Source organism: Morus notabilis, unplaced genomic scaffold, assembly GCF_000414095.1.
Source record: "Morus notabilis unplaced genomic scaffold, ASM41409v2 Scaffold727, whole genome shotgun sequence".
NCBI classification, from domain to species: domain Eukaryota; kingdom Viridiplantae; phylum Streptophyta; class Magnoliopsida; order Rosales; family Moraceae; genus Morus; species Morus notabilis.
In genome coordinates, this window is record NW_010366508.1 from 461 (window position 1) to 22,624 (window position 22,164).

General features: G+C 34.9%; 3 protein-coding genes across 4 annotated transcripts; 2 read left to right on the forward strand and 1 right to left on the reverse strand.

Moving 5' to 3' along the window:
* The first annotated feature begins 818 nt into the window (after window positions 1-818).
* LOC21394663 (geranylgeranyl transferase type-1 subunit beta) lies at window positions 819-4,977 on the forward strand. The gene is made up of 11 exons (XM_010110442.2): window positions 819-1,215; window positions 1,508-1,583; window positions 1,718-1,776; window positions 2,028-2,167; window positions 2,490-2,545; window positions 2,633-2,709; window positions 2,857-2,902; window positions 3,196-3,320; window positions 3,599-3,666; window positions 3,750-3,837; window positions 4,421-4,977. Exons 1-11 carry the CDS (start codon window positions 1,009-1,011, stop codon window positions 4,568-4,570), a joined length of 1,092 nt encoding a protein of 363 aa, XP_010108744.1. The 5' UTR covers window positions 819-1,008; the 3' UTR covers window positions 4,571-4,977.
* Window positions 4,978-6,079: 1,102 nt separating this feature from the next.
* LOC21394664 lies at window positions 6,080-7,078 on the reverse strand. The gene has a single exon (XM_010110443.1). The coding sequence runs from the start codon at window positions 7,076-7,078 to the stop codon at window positions 6,080-6,082; it is 999 nt and encodes a 332-aa protein (XP_010108745.1).
* Window positions 7,079-18,224: 11,146 nt separating this feature from the next.
* On the forward strand, window positions 18,225-20,752 carry LOC21394665. 2 transcript variants are annotated; one of them, XM_010110444.2, is made up of 3 exons: window positions 18,225-18,288; window positions 18,720-18,848; window positions 18,917-20,752. In XM_010110444.2, the coding sequence occupies exon 3, from the start codon at window positions 19,009-19,011 to the stop codon at window positions 20,524-20,526; it is 1,518 nt and encodes a 505-aa protein (XP_010108746.1). In that variant the 5' UTR covers window positions 18,225-18,288; window positions 18,720-18,848; window positions 18,917-19,008; the 3' UTR covers window positions 20,527-20,752. The 2 variants fall into 2 exon arrangements, with proteins under 2 accessions (XP_010108746.1, XP_024029458.1); XM_024173690.1 differs by having other exon boundaries at window positions 18,265-18,288; window positions 18,733-20,752.
* The last annotated feature ends 1,412 nt before the right edge of the window (window positions 20,753-22,164 follow it).

Below are 22,164 nucleotides of genomic sequence, written 5' to 3' on the forward strand. Positions count from 1 at the left end.
CCCAACGTATAGATGAGGGATGATTTTGGGGATATGGTATCCCTATTTCAAATTTGGGAGAAACTCGATTGCCTAGTTCTTGTAGGTATGAGAACATATTTAAGATTGAAGGAAGAGATGAGACTCTTGTACGATGGTCAAAAGGTTTATGTGCAATTCAAGAAAACTTACAGAAGTAGTGAGAATCACATGAAATGGCAGAGAGATGTGAAATTGGTATGGCTTCAAATCTCGATTCAGAGAAGAAAGAGGAACTTTGAACAACCAACGGCTACAATGGCAAGAATCTTCTAATAAACTTTACACTGTTGTTGCATGCTAGAATAGCTATACACTGTAGCTATTAATTTGAATTTCACTCGAATTGAAGGAAGAGGATGAACTTGAGTGACTCGAATTAATTTTCGTGTTACCACACGGCCGAACTGCAACTTGGGCTTAAAGCCTCACTCGAAGTGAGCCTTATTCGAATATTTTACTGTAAACGAACAACCCTTTAGTAACTTGAGTAATGAAACAGAGATATGAATTTAGCTCCCTAATCTTCTTCAAGATTTCACATCTTCTAATTTACAGACTAACCAGTGTCATCTTTTGCTTATTTTAATCTGTCGTGAATTTCACCGAATTTAATAGAAAAAAAAAAGTGACCCTGCCGAAGAATAGGTTGTGTAAAAGTAAGGCAAAGATTAAAAATAAGGAGAAAGAAAAAGGACAAACAAAAAGATAGAGAGAGCAGAGGGAAGGGAAGGGAAAAGTAATAATAAAAAAACTAAAAGAAATCTAAAAAGACAGAAACTTGAGCCGTTTGTTAAAAACATAGGCCCAGTTCAAGTGTTAAACTGAATAAAAAGAGAAACAAGATCAGAGATTCATAAGTGAAAGCTAAGAAGTTTGACCAGAGTTGCTTCCAATTCCATGTAGTACTACTATTGGTGGTACCGTCTAATTTTTATTTTTTTTATTTGTGTGTGTGTGTGAAGTCCGTAATCGAAGCAGTTGTCGGCCATGGATTCGGAGAGGGACCCACTGGACTCTCCTTCTCTTTCTCCTCCTCATCCTCCTCCGACATTGTTCGACAAAGATCGGCATGTGATGTTCTTGCAGATGATGTACCAGCTCTTGCCTTACCAGTACCAGACTCAAGAGATCAACCGCCTCACTCTCGCCTACTTCGTCATCTCCGGCCTCCACCTCCTCCGCCAACTCAACTCCGTAACCCTCTCTCTCTGTTTGGTTCCCGAGAAAATGTAGAGAAAAAAAAAGTCGAAATCTTTAACAACACAGCGGTCTCTTCTTTGACTAAAAAACGTAGAATTCGATTCGATTTGGTTTAGTTTCTTGTTACCAAACTGCCAAATAGATGTTTCTAGCTTCAAGATTGAAACTTTAGTTTTCTGTTATTTTCTGTCCGATTTCTTTTGGTAAATTCAGTTTAATTTGGTGGATTCTGAAATATTTGCGTACAATCACTTATTTAGTTTTGGATTAATTCATAATTGATTAGATTGACAAGGAAGCAGTTGCCGATTGGGTTTTGTCGTTTCAAGCTCGCCCAAGAGTTCAAGGCGAGATAAATAATGGTATGGCTTTTAATCGTGTTTCCGGGTTCCATAAAGAATTAGATTGATTTTCTTTGTTTGATTCATTTAACTCCCAAAATCCAAAATGACAAGGTAAGATATCAAACAAGTGTTTGAATGTTTGTTGGATGCAGAGCAATTTTATGGATTCCATGGTTCCAGAACTTCTCAATTTCCGTCTGATGATAATGGGGTATGAAAAACACGTAATGCACTAAGCTTCTGTTCTTTTTTTTTTTTTTTTTCAACTTCATTTTTAAGTTTCCTGTTTAGTTATGTTAGTTTTTCTTGTAGACCTGTACTTTGATAAATAGTAAATACCTTTGAATATTATTTGATGAGTAAATGGTATAATTTGTGAAGAATGGCTAATAACTAGATGGTTTATTTGATCTCTTAAACCTGTTTCTTGGAAATGACATATTTAGTTTAATCTGGTTGCAGATTTTGGTTCACAATGGTAGTCACTTGGCAAGTACGTATTGTGCCTTAGCAATACTAAAAATAATTGGCTTTAACTTCTCCAATATTGATTCTGAATCAATATTGACATCCATGAGAAACCTTCAACAGCCTGACGGAAGGTATGCTTTATAGTTATCTGTTTTTCGATATCTTCCTGAAACTCAAAATCGTTGATCTTGCAAAAACAGAGTCACATTCACTCGCGGTTTTTGTAGCTTGTTTCTAGTCAATTACTTCCTTCTCTATAACTTGCAATGTGCAAACGTTCTGGATGCGTAATGGGAGATTTTTCTTAGTTTCAGTTAATAATTAGACGTCTATTAGACTCTAAGACTTGGTTTCTTATACACCGTTGCTCTCTCGCCCCCGCCCCTTGTTATGAGTTTTTGAATGATCTTTCTGGTATGTTGCATGGATTTCCTTTTTTTCTTTTTTTGGCAGCTTTATGCCCATCCACACAGGGGCAGAGACAGATCTACGGTTTATTTATTGTGCTGGTAAGAGAAAAATAAATGATAACATTAAATTATTTACTATTAAGTTTCATGAATCAAACATGCTCTAAAGATATCTTGGTGTTTCAGCTGCCATCTGTTGTATGTTGGAAAATTGGAGTGGCATGGATAGGGAGAAAGCAAAGGAGTACATATTGAATTGTCAGGTTTGTATATATAACTGCATGAATTTCTGATCACTACGAGCTATGAAGTTACTTTCCTGGAGATTAGGTGTTGCATCGAGTTGTTAATTTCCCATGTTACTGATATCCTGATATAGATACTTATGCACAGTGGTGATTTCATTTCAGTCATATGATGGAGGCTTCGGTTTGAACCCTGGTTCAGAATCTCATGGTGAGCTCAATCAAACATATGAAAATATTCATTTATGCCGTGAAAATGTGGTTAAGCACTCTCTTATTTTGATAGTTGGACCAAAATGACTTGATTTTTCTTTTGTTAAGCTCCTCCTATATCCGACCATCATGTATTTCAGCGCTACTAAATTCTTATTTTGTGACTCTGGAGTTTCATTCCACTTGCATTACTAGATATGTTGATGTGAATTTGTGTTCATTAGCTTTATAGGATAGTTTCTTGATTTTATCCAATGATATTTGCCAACCGTGTTTATTTTTGTGGCACAGGTGGTGCAACTTATTGCGCTGTTGCGTCTCTTCGGTTAATGGGATTTATTGAAGACGACCTTCTCTCCAAAAATGGGTCATCATCCATAATAAACGTACCATTGCTGCTGGACTGGAGCTTGCAGGTTTGTTTCCCTATTTTTCTGAAATATCATACATACATTTTTCTGAAACAAGGTTGCATCATTTGAAAAATTTAGACGACATCGAACAGACATCAGGGGCTCTAAGCTCTCATAAAATGTGCTGAATTTTGGAAATGCTTCAGAAACAAGGGCCGTATGTTTTGTTTCAATAACTAGATTGGTTTTGAATTTGAACTGTTCAAGTTCAGTACTTTTCGTGTTCTTTTATCAAGGAAGGATTTCAGCCAGTCTTATTCGTTCTTATTTTACTGTTGCAGAGGCAGGCAGCAGATGGTGGATTTCAAGGGAGGCCCAACAAGGACAGTGACACATGTTACGCATTCTGGTTGGTGAAAGGACATCATTGGGTTATTTCTACGGAATTTTTATAATTACTTTGTTTTTGACAAGAACGTTGTGCTTGTATAGGATTGGAGCAGTACTAAGGATATTAGGGGGTGAAAAATTCATTGATGATAAGTCTTTACGTGGATTCTTGCTAACTTGTCAGTCTGAGGTACTGTGTTTCTCCTTTCCTTCTAGTTAATCTTTTGTTCGGGTGGCTAATGTAATCTCTTCTTTGTGTCCAAGACTCTTTAAGTATAATTCATTACTAGTATGGCCCACGTGTGCGAATAATTGAGGTAGTTAAAGAAGCTTTAGTTGATGTGAAGAGAGGAAGAAACCAATACAATGCGGATCAAAACTGGCAGCCTGTGGCCGGCTTATGTAGTTTTCAGGGGTCATAGAATAGTAATTACCATCTGTTAATTGGATTATACGTGATTATAAGATTGGAAAAATTCAAACCCCTTGCAACTTAAATTTGGCATCTCTTATCAAGAAGTGACAACTTTTTTATTTATAGCATGTAAATTAGAGTCTGATTGATGTAATGCTAATGTTCGATACGTTTCAGTCTGGTCTCTCTTTTTCCTTTTTCCTTAATAAACTAAATCTGTCCTATTATGTAAACATTTTATTATGATAGGCTAGTCATATGTGATTCTTGCAATTCCTAATGGAACATTATATCTCTTAGCTAAAACTTTGTTTTATGTAGTCCTTTAACATTGTTGCTGATATTGTTTCTTTGCCAGTTTGGGGGTTTCAGCAAGTTCCCGGGGCAGCTTCCGGATCTATACCACTCATATTACGGATATACGGCATTCAGTCTCTTGGAAGAGCCCAGCCTGAACCCCCTTTGCGCTGAACTTGGTATCGCAAATTTTGCTACTCTGGGAATCTGACTTAATTGTTCTTCTCATCTTTCTCTTTGCCGAAGTTTTCTGAGTTTGTATGTGTTCATCATCTCCAATTATAGCTGTCATTATTTATCAAGATATAAAACACACGTTCTTACCTCTTTAGGTAAGTGATTTGTTTGAACATTCTTTTAACAAAACACAAAAAGAGAAAAGGGATACATAATTTAGTTAGTCTTGTTGTTGACGATACAAACAGTTGTTATTATAGCTGATCCTTGTTTATGAGATTAGTTTGTTATTTGACAATTTCGAAATGAACAAGTTTTCTATGCCGTTATGATACTAATTTTGCTAGTGTATTTCTTTTGCAAAAGTGATCTGTCCCCTTTCGTTAACCGTTCGCCAAAACCAGATAAGCTTTTAAGTTGCACAAAATTAGCCAGTTCTGCCCAAACTCAGTTCCTATTCTCTACGTTGAAAAAAATGCTATATATACCTGAGTAGATTCTTGTGATGGTATGTAAAACTATGTAATTCCTGTATAATAATGCATGTACTGGATATAAACATTATTAGATTTTTGGCTGATTTCTCTAGCGTTGCTCTTCAACAACTGTGTGTTGAATATACTTTTTCCCCAAGGAAGATCTGCATATCTGTTTATCTTCGTTCTTTGTTGCTTAAAAGCCCAAAAGAACATCTCACAAGTGATGGTTTTACCAATACGAACCTTGTCATTTTGTTAAATAGTCTACGGTCTACTTCTACACAACACTTTGAAATGTACCACAAAACAAACCCCAAATTACCCCTGACCCACTCAGAAACAGTCACATCCGAGTTGAATGAGCTGTGATGGTGAGCAATCAGACGGTTGAAATTTCTTCTTTGTATTGAGGAAAAAGAAAAAAAAAAAAAAAAAAAAAAAAAAAAAAAAAAAAAAAATTTTTTAACGCGGGGGGGGGAAAAAAAAAAAAAAAAAAAAAAAAAAAAGAAGCTTTTTAACGCGTGTGACGGTAAAACAAACAAACATGTATGATACAAACAAAAGAGAGCAGAAAGAAGAAAACATTGACATGGCACGACTAATGAGTAACGACAGTTTGTTTATGCATGTCCCATTGCGAGCATGAGACAGAGAGGAGATGGCATTGTTGTCTTAATTCTCCTTTTTAAAAAACAGAAAAACAACTTTACACTTCACAGTGGCATTAAGACAAAACAAACATCTAAATTTTCTGCAGTATCAATTCAGCACTATTCCCTCACAGGAGTGAATGATTACAGGTATTGAGACAGTTGATGAGAGACATGGAGATTTGAATAAAACAAATTATCCCCACTAGTCCCCCACTTGCACCTCACTACTTACCTGACCCGCCTATGCACGTCATGTTGCTGCCAAAATGTTGTCTCCCTCATTACCCCCATTTGAAAAATACTCAACATACCATTACACAACACAAATTTTCAGACTAATAAGACTGAAATTAAGTTAAGAAAAGAAAACGAAAAAAAGAAAAAAGCCCATTTTGGTTCATTTCATTTCATCTAATGTGGATTGAGCTTCTTATTAATTGGTGCTGATCTGAAGGTTGAAGGTGAAGAAGCAAGAGGAAGTACCTGTGAGGAAATAATCTCCCTTGCTTTGTTCTTATCAACAGTGATTGTGATAAAAGACTCATCTTCCTCATTCTCTTTAAGTATGCTTGAAATAGTAGTAGTAGTAGGAGTAGTACCACCTTCATTTTCCTTCCATTTTTTGTCACTAATAATATTCCCATCAACAATCTTCACAAGACCAGTTTCAGTCTCGGCCTTTTCCATCAACCTCTTCTTAATAAGCTTCTCCTCTGCCTCTTGCAAGAACTTGAACTTAGGAGGAGGTGACGACGACAATGACGAAGACGATCTAATAATCCTATTGAACTCTTCCTCTGCTGTTGACTGAAACAGAAAGTTGATACCTTGATGTCCGTACGATCCCCCAGGTGTTAGAGGAGGAGTGAAGAATGGTGGAGAGGCTAAAGGGGTCAAATATGGAGTCTCCAAAGTGACAAGCAAATCACTCAAACTCCTACTTCTTGACCCTTTTTTGCTCTTGTTATTATGAGACTTGCCATCTTCAGATTCCAAGTCTTCTTTGGTCTCCTCTACGATTGTGAAGAGGAATCTAGGAGGGCCTGAGCAGTTTTGCAGTGTCATGAACTGTGTCTCTGGACCATCCTCTTCAAAGGGTTTGAAGAGAAAATCGTCGTTTGGCTCTTGGAGAAGTGTATTGTTGTTGTCGTTTATGGGAATTCTTGTACTTGAGGAGCAGATTTCTTGAGGGTTGAGAGCTGAGTGGCTAAAAGCTGAGTGTTTTCTCCAACAAAACATGTAGAAGAGCTCTTTTGCTGGGCTTATATAGTCATGGTTTTCTATCTCTGATCTGTTGGTGATCAGCCTTTTCTTCCACCAAAACAAGTAGTAAAGCTCAGCTATGAGAGCCAAGAAAAGGCAACTGAATACCACACTTAACCCAATTCCTACACTACTCAAAGACTTCATCTTTTTCTCTATGCAAAAATAAACATTTGAGAAATTCAATTGTAACAAGTGAGATTTAAGCAAGTTCCACTTTTAAGCATCAAAGAAGGGAAAAGAAAAAGAACATGCAAAAGAATCCCAAGAAAATGAAGGTAAGGAAAAAATAAGGGGAAAAAAAAAGAAAAAAAAGAAAGCTGCTTTGTGTTTGTGAGTGGTTACAATCTTCTCTAAACAAAGGACAAGGACAACCCCGTGAAGTTGAGCTTGCAGTAGTATATACTAAGAGGGCTTTTCTCCTTTTGCAATATAGAGATAAAGAGATATATGAGTTGTGACTTTAGTCTAATAAAAAGCCCCAGATACCAACCTGCTAAAAAAAAAAAAAAAAAAAAAAAAAAAAATCACCGGAAAAAAAGCTCTTTTATTTATCTTTTTTTCTCTGAATATCACATTCTTCAATCATGAAGCATGATTACAAATAAAGCATTTCACTTTAAACCCATTGAAACTAACCCATCTAGTTGCAGATATTTACATAATTCAGCCTCTGAGATTAGGAATACGAATGTTTAATAAATAAATAGAGAAACAAAGGGAAAAAAAGAACTTGGAGGTGAAAAGGATAAGCTGAGGCAATATTAGCACAAAGACAGAAAAGTCGGCAAATTGCCTGACTAGTTTATGGTTGAGAGGTCACGTCTCTCGAGGAAACTCACATGGGATCACAAATAAAAGAAAAGTCACGTGTCACTAAACACAAATTAAGTTGGCTAATACACTACAATGCCACCAATAGAGAGAGAATGAAATGAAAGTATGTTAGTTACCTTTGTGAAAAGTCACGTGTCACTAAACGCAAATTAAGTTGGCTAACACACTACAATGCCACCATTAGAGAGAGAATGAAATGAAAGTATGTTACCTTTTACATTATGTGAGCATTGATTTACCTGTTTCTTAAACTGTGAGCAGAAAGAGAGACAGGATGATTCTGTATTTGACTCGGAAGTCCCAAGTGCTAAAAACTATTTGTCCTTAAAACACAAGTTGATTGATGTTTTGTAACTAACCAAGATATATAATCTTTTTGGCGCCAATTTCTTTGAGGTTTTTTCAGGCATTTTAATTTTGACAGTCAATAATCCTTGGATATGCAAACTGTGCGTTACATGGCAAATAATTTTTGTGTTAACGAGCACACACAAGTTATGAGAGTGGGTAAAAAAAGAAAAATAATTTTTCGATACTAATGACGACGTCTTAATACCATGATTTTGTGTTACAGGCTCATTTGATACGAGCTCGAGATCAGTCTTATACGAGCTTGAGTTCAGCTTTACGCGAGCTCAATCTCGCCTTTCAGCTTTTATGCAATCTCAAGCTTAATATTTTACGACAAGAAAAAAAATATATATTTTAAATAATGCTTTAGTTAATGAAGGAGAACCTTTCAACAACAGAAAAACGGTCTCTTTTTTTCTAAGAGTAAATTTTAAATTTAAGATAAGAAGAAATGCAATAATATGTTAAATTTTGTTATTAATGATGATTTCCGTGTAGATGAAACTGTAGGTCCGCCAAAGCCATTTTCCTTTTAACAACCTGATTTAGGGCCTTTGGCATTGCTTCTAGGTGCTATGTTTAGCTTAGATGAAACTGTAGGTCCATCAAAGCCATTTTCCTTTTAACAACCTGATTTAGGGCCTTTGGCATTGCTTCTAGGTGCTATTTTTAGCTTTCTATACAAGTTACAGTAGATTTGAGTGTTTGATAAATTCAGTTTTTGTTGAACTGTTGTCAAACACTAAAATTTAAAAAGTAGGTTGGCAGTTGCTTTTACACAACAGTTTCTACCGCCATCATCTAAATTTATTAAAATAACCTTAACAATAAAATTTAATTCTTAATATACTTATTTTATTTTTTTCAAACCAAATTAAAAAATATTTTTTTTAAATTAAAAATCTTTAATAAGTATGCTATGCCAGATTTCATTCAAATATTTTTAATAATGATCAAAATATTTAAAAATAACAATAACAAATATTATCATTATACATTTTTCTTCTTGAATAAATAGTAGATGGATAATTTTTCTTCTTGAATAAAAGTAATTTATTTGTAAGAACTATTTTAATTAATAAAATTTTAAATATATATTTTTATATTATGAACATTGACCATAAAAATAAAAATAAAACTAACTATAATAAACATGTGTGATAATATATGTCTATTCATCATTATACATTTCAACAGTAATTTTATATGTAGTTTACCATTCACCTAATTTTTTACTTTTGATATCCACAGTAACTTTGTAAAAATTTACCAAACACATATATGCTTATGGTCATAATAACTTATTACTAACATCACGACAATGACAAAAATGATCGACAACACAACAATGCAAAATTGGCGCCTAATCATAAAATACACAAACTACTAATAGCAGCTTGATTTAATCAAGTGGCTTCTTCTTTTCTCTTCTTTCTCTTTCCTTATCTAACAAAGTTTTAGAAGAGATTAGAGATCATAAAGGACTCTTTTGGGTCTTGTACACTGCAATCTTCCACATATTTGGCCTCTGTCATGATTGTCCCAATGTGTTTTTCTATTTTTTTTGGGGTTGCATGCAGCTTTATTCACTAATGTTTGTTTTGTGGCCTCCAAGATGCTCAAACAACATTTGTCAGACCTTTTACCATCTTTCAATTCACTTTCCCATCTTAGCATCATTGAAAACACTAGTATATTTGAGAGAACGGGATGACATGTCACCAGTATATTTCGTGAATATCCATTTAAATAAGTGGGATAATTAATCAATGGTATATAATTTATTCTATAGTGGATAATGAATTATAGATAAGCAAATTTCACATCAGAAACTTTGAAAGAGATGACGCCACAAGTTTAATTTATTGCAATTTTTAAAGTCTTAAATGTAAATCTTCTTACCTTAAATCTCTCTTTTTCTTTCAAAAAAAAAAAAAAAATCAGGAATAATAGAGGTATAAGCCAAAAGGCAAAAGCTTTGTGTAATTTGGCAGATCACCTGTAAATGATAAAGAATATAGCCCAATACTTTACTGCCTGCCAATACTTTTGTTCTGCCAAGCTGCAAAATAAGAACATGGGTATAAGGTATCTTCGACTTACACTATAGCAGGTAAAAATAGAGGTATAATAGAATTTTTATCTTATTTAACGATAATATTAAGAAAAATATATGATTTGGATTAGTAAATTCTTTATTGTTACTTCTTAACAACGTTATTATTACATAAACTTATCATTGCACTCTTTTTACCATATGTCAATATATATTCCACATATCAATATAACATGTAGGTATCATAACATATAGAAGTTGAGGAATACCATAGTATTTATTTTTTTATAACAATCATTTAGAAGTTTGTGGCATTCATCTACAATAGGTAATTTCTTTGCTGTTATACCATTACGAAACCATTCTTACACAAAATAAATGTAACATTAAACTCATTACTTCTACAATGACTATTTATTTATGAATACACACATACATTTTTGTCAGTTCTTGACAAAAGACCATCCTACATCATAACGTGTATAACATATATTGTGTAACAAGAAGAAAATTAGTTATCTTAGACCTCTGTTGTACCTTATCAATGTCATTGTTATATAAAATAAATGTTAAATTATACATTTCATTTCTCTACAAACCCACACACATAAAATATAGCCTTTTGATATGGTCCTTGTAAGAGATCATACTTCCCTATAATATATAGAAACAAAAAGTCTTAACATAATATATATATATATTTTTTAAATATAACATTAATATTGAAATATATAACAACAGTTTAAAATAACTAAATTTCTTATTGTTACACATTTTTTTCAGCGTCAATAATACGTTTAATAAATATCATGTTGTGTTTCTCAGGTCTATTTATTAAGTCGGAGGGATTGTACCTAACCTAGATAACCATAAAATGCCCACACATACATGCATATTATTGGCCACAAAAAGTGGAAAGAGAAATCAGCAAAGGCCTATACCATGTTGGATATGCGGCCATTGTCTTCGATATGGCTAAAGATATTGAGCTAGTGACCAGAGTCACACAAATTAACTGAAGCTTTGTGTATGGGCAAAAAGAGGAGCTTTAGGACCCGTTTAGTTCGCTGATTCAAATTTTTAATTCGAGTTGAGATGTGATTTTATGTGAAAGCTTTTTACTGTAGCAAAAAAGTTAGATGTGATTATTTGTGAGAGCTTTTTACTGTAGCAAAACTCGAATTCTAAACTCGAATCAGCGAAATGAACGGGACCTTAGTCTCTATCGATATCGATGTGTATATACATCCTCGTCTACTCTATGTTGCGGGGATACCTACTAAATTTGCTCATGTGTGATGAGCAATTTATGGGGTCATTCCTATATCTAGAACGACCAAATTGTAGTGTACCTCTAAGAGTTGTACTACATCGAAAAAGAAACAAGAAAATTATATTTGTTTTCCAAAGTTTAACATTATCCGTCACTTTGCTCTAGCAGCAAGTATATATCCTCACATACTAATAGACGGCCACTTATAGCTATTAGCTAGTTAGCCTAATCAATTGATGTACGTACATATATATATATATATATATATATATATAAAGTCTCATCTTTTTACTCTCAAAAAATTGATATATATCTTTATAAACAGTACACACACATATATATAGACAAATTTTCAAGAGGGACTATTTCGTACGTTTTCCTATAATAGTTTTCTTAATTCCTTTCTTAAATTTAATTAGAACTGTAAGTTTGAGTTAAATTTCGAGACCCGTTATTATTATTAATTCAATCTAAAGTCGGCCAGTTAAATATTCGGGCCGGACTGGATTGATACTTTAAGCTTAAAACAGTTTTCAACCCGAATTGGTCCTGGACTCATCGGTCTTTAGGAATGAGCCGATTCCGGACCCAACTTTCAGCTCTAGGTTTAGTTATGTTACACATATCTATTTGAAATAGTACTACAATTTGAAAGAGATTGATGTTTCCAGTGTTCTAGTGAGGAAAGGACAAATCGTCAACGGGAAAAACCTCGATGGAACAAACTTGTGAACCTGAAGCAACATAGATTATTTAGGACAAATCTCTAGATTTATTGGCTAACAAATTTTTATATTGTTTCCTATCTGCTGTTGGTTGTACAAATGTAGAATCTACTACTAAACATATATATTAACAAATTATCATATTGCACCGTCTAATTAAGAGTCATCATCTTAATGTTGTTACCATAAAAAAAATCGTCTTAATGTTGTTTGTGACGTGTTATTGGAGTGTGTGTCTATAAAGATATAAATTCATAATCCTAATATATATATATATATATATATATATATACACACACACATACATATAAAATAAGCTGTACGGACCTTTTGACAATGTATTAGGAATTATATTTTTATGGCCTAATGCAAAATATATGGGAAATTCAGAGGGGTTCACGCTTTTAGAACCTTGACAAGGGTCATTAGCATTATTAGTCTCTAAATTATACTTAGTATTTTTTTTGTCTCACTTTTAATTTTGATAAGTTAGTCTTTAAACTCTTATTTCTTAGTCATTTTGGTCCCTAACGCTAAATTTGATTAATGAAATTTGTACAGAAATGGTTATATTAAATGCAAATCATTCTCTTTATCGTTACTAAAAGCACTTAAGAACTAGAACATTTTTCATTTGAAAATTATATTTACAGAAATTACTAGGGGTAATGCAAGTTACATTTATACATTTTTCATTTGAAGGTTAAAAACACGACAACATTGATTCGAACTAGAGAAAAAAAAAATCGTTTCTCTATAGATTCATAAACAATAAAAAGATAAGTAAAAAAATAGCATTTCTATTAGATTAATAAAAAGTAAAGAGACAAATCGTAAAAAAATATATGAGATTTTTTGTATTTATTACACAATTAGTTTAGTTTAAAATAGGCACTCAATTCATCCCCTCTTAATATTATAGATTATTATCACTTATGCATTTTAAATTTTAGGGCCATTCTTAATTTGCTTCCCGAACTCTAAAAACTCTCACTTTACTCCTCAAACTTTAAATTCTTCCCACTTAACTTCTTCTATTGTAATTTTTATTAAAAATAGATAGAAATAAAAGAATAATATAATCACGTGGTCTTTCTATTTGATTTTAAAAAGAGATAAAAAACTATATAATCACACTTACATCCTTATTTTTCTGTCTGATTTTAACAAAAATTTTTATAAAAGGCCTTAAATGAAGTAAATTCAAAATTTAAGGTGCAAAATGAGAGTTTTTAAAATTTAAAAAGTAAAGTAAAAATGACCTAAACATTAAGGGCTTGTTATTTTGAGTGAAAAACTAAAAAAAAAAGACAACTCGAGTTACAACTTTATTCGAGTTCATGTTCTTTTAAGTTTAAACTCGAGTTCAAACTCGAGTTTAGAACTAAAACTCGAGTTCAAGTTTTCCCTTCAACTCGAGTTCAGAAACTCGAACTCAAATTAATGAACATTATTTTTTCTATTCTTAAAAATGCTATAACTTTTTCGTTTTAATTATGATTGAGATGATTTTTTTTTCTATGCGTTGACAATGAAAAGACGAATAAAACCCGACTCATATACCCTATTAAAATTTTTCATCAGCATTGAGTTTTTATTAAAATACTATCTAAATACAAATTCAAGTTTTGACTCACTCAAACAAAAACTCAAAAAAATTCTTATCTCAAACCATAACTCAAATGTACACAACCAAACATAAACTCAAGTTCTAAGTTCAACTCAAGTTATAAATTAAATTCAACTCAAGAATTATACTCAAATTAAACTCTAAAAGAACATGCCCTAGACACAAATAAGATTAATCTTAACAATATTATAGAGCTGGGTATTGAGTGGGATATTAGGTCTTAGGCCCGGTTTTGAAAGATAAATAAAATAATAAATGTAGTGTTAATTGGGCTCTACACCATTTTTGAAGTTGGGTTAGTTATTTATAAGCCTTGTTCATTTTATCTATTTGAGTTTTTAATTTTAGATTTTTATAGTTAAAAGCTCTTAAAAAATGTCACATTTAATTTTTTTTTACTACAGTTAAAAACTCTCAAAAAATGAAACATCTTAGTTCAAATTAAAAACTCGAATTCACGAAACGAACGAGGCCATAATTTTATATGTATCATTTTGAGTGAATATTATAATTATTTCCAAAAAATTATGTGTTTGAAATCTAAAATCTATCTTCTCAATGAAAAAAAAAAGAAATCTAAAATTTTCAATTTTCTTAAACCAAACTAGTATTGGAACTTTGGACGGGCCGCATGCGACTGCCCGAAAATATCGATTTTTTACCCGAAGCCTGACTCGACCCGCCCAAAAAATTTAGGCCGCCCGCCCGAGCCTGAGAAGGCCCTTGAACGGGCGGCGGGCTTGTATTTGGCTACCCAAGCCCGGCCGGGCAGCCCGAGCTTGCTTGAATGGCCCAAATTTTTTTTATATTTTTATATTTTTATAATTATTAAGTTATTTTGTGTTAAAATTATATAAAAACTAAAATCAACATTCAACAGACATTATTAACACAATTTAATAAATTAATTTTGTATATTAATTTTAAATTCGTAATTCATGATTGTCTCGTTAAAAACCTTACTAAGAAAAATTCAATTGGGATAAAAACTTGGCAAGGAAAAAAGAGTGCAATCATTTTGTGACGAATTACAAATTTTACAAACTTACAAAGTTATACAATTACAATGTCAAAAGTAAATACATATTTACAAATTACAAATTTACAATTTAATTTGAAGCTCAATGATCGTCTTCAAAATTAAATGTTAATCGATTAAATTCATCGATCCATTCTTGGCTTGCCAGCGAAATTGTATCCTATAGACGTTGATCGGCACGATCCCAATCTTTAATGCAGACCAAGGCTTCAACAATGTCCCTTTGCAATGTATTCCGGCATTCTTCAAGTATTCTTCATGTTGTACTGAAGGCTTATTTAGATGAAATAGTGGAGACTGTGATCGAAAATATATCAATTGCCAATCGAGTTAGGATTGGCCAAGTTAATGCCCGTGCCCTCCACCATTGAACTAAGTCAAACGATTCTCTAGGAGGTATATTTAGTGCTTGTAAGAACCTAAACCAATCTTCTTGTCTTTGGTTACTACCTTGAATCCATGAAAGACTATCTCTAATTCTTTTAATGTGATTACCCATTTATTTTAAACCAAATTTAACTATTAAATTAATTACGTGATATGCACAACGTTGGTGGAAAATAGTACCGTCACTGAATAAACTTAAATCATTTTTAAATAACTCAATTGCTTTTGTATTGGCACTAGCATTATCTAATGTTATAGCCATTACTTTATCTCTTAATCTAAATTCATCAATTACATTTAAAATTGTATTATATATTAAATCCGCGCTATGTGATCCTAGAACATATTTAAAACTTAACATTCTCTTATCTAAATCAAATCCTTTAAAGTAATGTCCGGTTATAACTAAATAATTTTTATTGGCAACGGCAGACCAAATATCTGTCGTTAACGCAATACACCCGCTTGTCGAGTGTAAAAGGTTTATTAATGCTTCTTTTTTTTTAAATAATTTTAATAAATCTTTCCTAAGAGTAGTTTTTGAAGTGAACTGTGCATTAAGATTATGTACAACCTTAATATATCGTTGCCAATTAGGATGCTCTACAAAACTAAGTGGTTGATCTAAAGCAGCTATCATTCGCGCAACTTCCATACGGTCTACTTGCGGATTGTATTTCCAAGTGGTTAGACCACCGGTTGTGCGATCAAAAGATAATTGTGTTTGGCGGAATTCGGGTCGCCGAATTGGCTAAGCTTTTAAAGACACTTTTCAGAGTGTCTTCTCAAGTGTGTGGTACTGTGAATAGTATCATCTTGTAATTTAGATAAATAATATTTACACTGAGCTATATGTTTAGTATTACCTTCATTGTCGATCTCCTCAATTGTGTCGAAGTGATCCCAAACTTTCGAGGTGCGCTTGCATTTCCTCCTGGAGGTTGCAACACTTGCAGACGCAGACGTTGTCGCACTTGCACTTGCCGCTTTTCCACGCCCACCACCATTACGACCATGACCTCCAGTACGTCTACCAGGACTCGGATTAGTAGATTCATGCGTAACAAATTCATTAGTGGGAAATTGCCCTTCTTCCACGTTGTGTTGGGCATCAACGAGAATACCACTATAACTAAAAGGATCCATTATAAAAAAAATAAGAGCGATTTGAGAGAGAGAGCTTTAGGATAATGTGATAGTTTTTGGAAAAATTGTGAGAGAGATTTGAGAGATTGAGAGAGATTGAGAGAAACTGAGAGGGATTGAGAGAAATTGAGTGAGAAAAATGTATGCGGGATGGGGGGTATTTATAGAGAAATTTTTGAGTTAAAAAATTAATTTTTTTTCAAAAAAATTCGGATGAAAGGGCTACTTTTGGTTTCGGCGGGTCGGGTTCGGGCAACGGTAAAAAAACTAGCCATTGGACGGGTTTTCGGGCAATCGGGAAAATTGGGCTTCATGTCGAGTCGGGCTCCAACGGTTGAAATTTTGACCGTTTGTCGGGTTTTCGGGCAATCGGGTGGGTCGGGCAAATCGGGCCTAGCCGGAAAAATTTAAAAAATTTCCGGCGGACGGCGGTTGACAGCAACAACACGGCGGCGGGCTCCGGTGTAGTATCCATTTTCGGGCTGTTTGAGCCCGAGCCCGAAAATATAGTGTTGGACGGGCCGACAATTGAGCATGTCCGCCAGCCCAAAAAATTCAGACCTCGAACCGGCCCGCCGACCCAAAATTCCAACACTAAACCAAACTATAAAAGTGTTATTCTTCTCGTCACCCACAAAAAAAAAAAAAAAAACTGTTATACAGCTCCAAAGAACCGCAGTTCTGCACTCACAAGGGATGGCCCATGTGAGCCCTACAAGGACACAGGCCCACCCATATGAGTTTAGCTTCAATGAAGGAAATAACGGATTTGGAAGAGACAAATAAAATTAATAGCATATATTTAAAAAATGTTTAGTAAATAGCATAAAACTTTAATGAAGATATTTTAACATATAAAACATTACTAAAAATATCTAAGAAATACCCAAAATTGAAAACCTCTCTCTGTTCTCTATCACGTTCTCTCCTCCTCTTCCCTGTCTTCTGTCTCTCTCTCCTCTATCTCTCTTTTCCCTCATTCGCTCTCTCCTCCCTTGCTCTCTCTCTCTCCGTCAATGCGTCGAACACCAGCGACCGAAATCTCTCACAACCAAGATCTCTCACCAACCATATGTTCGTCGCGGGGAATGCCTAGATCGTCGCACGAAAGTTTCTCATCTCCGTCGTTAATGGAAAGAGAAATCGTGAGACAGTAGGGGGCGAGCAAGAGACAAAGTAAAGAGAGGTGAGAGAAAGAGAGAAGATGTTCGTCGCGGGGAATGCCTAGATCGTCGCACGATAGTTTCTCATCTCCACCGTCAATGGAAGGAGAAATCGTGAGACAGTAGGGGGCAAGCAAGAGACAAAGTAAAGAGAGGTGAGAGAAAGAGAGAAGGCCAGGGTGAGAGGGGAGAGAGAAAGAAGAGAGAAAGAGAGGATGCTAACGTAAGAGGGGAGAGAGATAATTTCTTTCTTTTAAAATTGTAGTTTTGAGAATTTTTAATTTGAAGTAATGATAAAATGGTAAAAATAAACTTAATTTTTTAAATCTTATTATTTACTAATTAATTAAAATAAGTATGATATTTAGTTCATTTAGTTTAGAAATCTGTTATTTACTGCTATTTCTTTTGAAATAACCGTTTAGTTTTTTTTTTTTTTTTTTTTTTTTTTTTAATGAGACCCGTAAATTCAGATTCGGGTCTAATAGTTAATACTACAAGAAATGAAGAAAACCAGTTAATCTACCGTCCACGAGACGCCATACTTGACGCGTCTTCAATTCTCACCGGTGACCGTTAATTGACGGCGTGCGTTTCCAACTGACGACGTTAACTGGGGAAGGTCGTTTCCCAATAGCACCCTTTAAACAGACTCCGTCATCTCCTTTTTTCTCTCCTCTCTCTCTCTCGCATAATGGAGGTCGATTGCTTATATATCTGTGGCTGTGGATCTAAAGCCTTTCTTTCCAGGTAATCTTCGAATATCTCTTGAATTTTCTCTCTTTCTGTTTGGCTTCTTTTGTCCCCTTTTCCAGAGCTAGGGTTTCGTTGCTTTAAATCTGTGTTTTATTCTGACCCATGTTCTGTAGATTTTACGAGATTCTGGAGCTTGTTTGGTTGTCGGTGATTAAGTTTTTGCTTTTTTTGGTTGCTGTGAAAATGTAGGAATTGAGAATTTATTGGAATTTTGACATCTAGAAAATCAATCAATTAGTATTTTTGATACAAAAATCAAATCTTTGACTGGGTTTTTGTTGTGGTGATATTTCTGGCTTGAATTGTATAATTATGAAGTTTCCTAATGAACAATTAGGTTTATTTATTTATTTATTTTTTAGCTTGCATGGTAAATTCCCACCCCACCCCTAAATTATTGTTCTGATTGAGTTTCAATTGTCTAGTTATTGCTTTCAGGTCGGTGTTCTTATGAAAATCTTGATTCTGTAGTTCAAAGTACGTTGAACTGATTGCTGAGCTTGAAAAGAAACTTGTGAAGATTTGTGGATTTGAGTGATGGGGAGACTTACGAGGTAGTTTTCTTAATTTTTCGATAGAGTAATGAATCTGCAATATTTGATAGTTCGACTTGGTTTGTTAGAGTGGCTGGGGGGTGATTCTGTAGACTAGCTAGTGCATTTAAACATATACCCAAGAAACAAGGAGAAAAAAAATAAAACTTTGAAGGATCTCATGGAGGAAGCTCTCCTTACAACCCTGTCCATGGAGAAATGTCACTCCACCGATTCGGGTTCTTTGTCGCATGATGAATTGGAGAGAGAGATGAGCCGGTCTTACGGCCTTTCACGCCCTCCTGACATCAATCTCCCTCTGTCATCTGAGCCAAGCCCACCTTCTCAAGGATGGAATGATCCGTGTGATGTTTTAGATGTGGGTCTTGGACCTCAAATGTATGAGGCTGAGGCGGCAATCAATCAGCCGAAAGCTGCGAGGAAATGCGCCAAGAGACTTGACAGTGTTTGGGGTGCCTGGGTTTTCTTTAGTTTCTATTTCAAGCCTGTTTTGAATGAGAAGTCAAAGTGTAAGATTGTCCGGGATAGTAATGGTGTCTCTGGGTATGATAAAACCGATCTGCAGCTGGATGCTTTTCTGGTTCAGCATGATATGGAGAACATGTACATGTGGGTTTTCAAGGAAAGGCCTGAAAATGCTCTCGGCAAGATGCAGCTTAGGAGTTACATGAACGGGCATTCTCGACAAGGGGAGCGCCCATTTCCATTTAGTGTGGACAAGGGTTTTGTTCGGTCTCATCGTATGCAGAGGAAGCATTACAGGGGTCTTTCTAATCCTCAATGCATTCATGGGATCGAAGTAGTTCGGTCACCCAATCTCATGTGCCTTGATGAGGAGGAAAGGAAGAGGTGGGTGGAGCTCACAGGCCGAGATATAAACTTCTCTATCCCTCATGAAGCCAGTGACTTCGGTTCTTGGAGGAATCTACATGCCTCAGAATTTGAGCTCCCTCCGCCCCTTAAGAATAACGTGAATTCCCAATCCCACCAAAGAAAATTGCTAAATGGTACTGGTCTTAATTTGGCTACTCAGCCATCAGATCACGTGAGCGTCGATGGCATGGACCTTTCGCCAGTTAGCAACAAACGAAAGAAGGATCTTTTTCCCCATGGAAACGAGGAGGATTGTTGTCTGACTAATAATTCGCATTTTGACAGAACTTTAGATTTGAAAGTTCATGCTGTAGAGCCCCCCTGGGTAAGTGAGTTTAGCGGAGTAATGAAAAATGTATATGGACCTGTTACAGCTGCAAAAACAATATACGAGGATGAGGAGGGTTTCTTGATCGTAGTTAGCTTGCCTTTTGCTGATCTTCAAAGGGTAAAAGTTACTTGGAAGAACACTCCCTCACATGGTGTTGTAAAGATTTTTTGTGTGAGTACAGCTGGAATGCCATTTATTAAGAGGCGTGATAGAACATTTAAGCTAACAGATCCAACACCGGAGCATTGTCCACCCGGGGAATTTGTTCGCGAAATTTCCCTCCCAACCCGCATTCCTGAAGATGGTAAGCTGGAAGCATACTGCGACGAGACAGGTACTGTTCTGGAGATTATTGTGCCTAAACATCGCATAGGACCCGAAGAACATGAAGTCCGCGTATGCCTTCGCCCCTCTCCGTGGAATGAACGGCCATATTGTGACTTGAAAGAGACAGACATTGACATGAGAATGTAAGCAATGGTTACAGTGTTTTTTGCGTCGGCACAAAAATAATGTCAATATCTTCATTTGGAAATATTGTATCTCTATTTTATTAGTTTTGTTCGTCGTGTACACTTTAAAAAAGTTATTTAAGCTGGTGCGAAGTTATTATTGTCGCACCAGTTGCAACATGAAAAAAGATGTAGTATTTTCCCTTTCAATGTATTGATTATTATCTAACCGAGCTTATCTCCATGAATTTGATTTTCCCTTTCAATGTCATTGATTATTATCTAATCCGGATTGTCTGCATAATTCTTAAATGTGGTATATGAGTATCAACAAACATTGGTATTGGGAACTTGCAACTCATTCGGCATTCTAAATTGGATTTTCCCTTTTAACATTGGTTATTTTTGTATTTGTTTTGTTAAACGAAAAATAACACGAGTAAAAAAAGAAAATTATGGGTATACTGAGGAGCAGCGGCGAAGTGAGAGTGAATCCGACTGCTGCATTTTTTGTTGTCTTATGGTTTTGTGAATTTTGTGCATGTTTTGCGCGCGCGCGTGTGTGTATATTGAATTAATCTCACAAGGATTTACTAAAAACAGTTAGTTCTTAAAGTTGTATTATGTTTAAGTTTTAGTCTTTAAAGTGTTAAATATTTGACAGAATTTGTATAAATTAGATATCAATATTGAAAGTAGCTAAAATTTATGGACTATTTGTGAGACTTATTTTTTATTTTTGTATTGTTTTATTCCCTAAATTTTAGATGTTTTTAATTTTCATCCTTAATTTTTACAGATTTCGTCAAATATAACACCTAGTTAACTGAATGACCAGGACTGAAACATAGTAAAATTTCTGAGACCAACTGTGATCTGTTTCAAAGTCAGGGATCAAAGTAAGATTTAGGGTAAATCTCAAGGACAATTTCTGAGATTATTATTATTATTTTATTTTGGTGGTTTTTTAAGTATACTAGTGAGAAAATTAGTGGTGGTACATTTTTTTAGCACCCTTAACAAGCACTTCAAGACCTGCCAAAGCTCATGAATCCGGGTCAATCATTTGGTCGGTCTTCCATTCATCGGATTGACGGTGTGGATAACAAGGTCAACTTTTACCAAACAAAAACTCATCGTGTAAAAATGACCAATAGTGGCCAGCGATTAGTTACCGACTTTAAGTAGGCTTATCAAACGTGTCGTGCCGGGCCGGCACAACACATCCGACCCCAGGCCCGTGGCGGGCCTGAGCCGTGCCTGGCACGGCCCTGCAGTGGCCTAAGGAGAAAATCTTAGGGCCGGTTTAGACCCGCGGCCTTAGTCCATAAGGGCCAGGGCCGTGCCTGGGCCCAGACCCTTCACGGGCCGGCCCTGGCCCTTGTAATTTTTTTTTTCAAAATTTAATTAAAAAAATAAAATATATTATATGCCCCCAAAAGATGTGATTTTATTGAATTGAGATAACACGAATAAGTATACATAAATGACTGCCTCGTTAAAAATCTTACCAAGTAAAACTAGTGGGGAGATCGGGACAAAACCTTAGCGAAGGAAAAAATAGTGCAGTATTCTAGGAATAGTAAATTACAAAACCTAAGTGATTCCAGAAGATTCTGTTATTTCGAAGTTAGAAAAATAATCTTGCATTGAATCATCC

Excerpts from the sequence above, each read along its gene's own strand:
- LOC21394663 (XM_010110442.2), top strand. The coding sequence starts at position 1,009 with ATGGATTCGGAGAGGGACCCACTGGACTCTCCTTCTCTTTCTCCTCCT. Across the intron at positions 2,710-2,856 it reads AGTACATATTGAATTGTCAG|TCATATGATGGAGGCTTCGG; the intron begins GTTTGTATATAT and ends ATTTCATTTCAG. Across the intron at positions 3,321-3,598 it reads TGCTGGACTGGAGCTTGCAG|AGGCAGGCAGCAGATGGTGG; the intron begins GTTTGTTTCCCT and ends TTACTGTTGCAG.
- LOC21394664 (XM_010110443.1), bottom strand. The coding sequence starts at position 7,078 with ATGAAGTCTTTGAGTAGTGTAGGAATTGGGTTAAGTGTGGTATTCAGT.
- LOC21394665 (XM_010110444.2), top strand. The coding sequence starts at position 19,009 with ATGGAGGAAGCTCTCCTTACAACCCTGTCCATGGAGAAATGTCACTCC.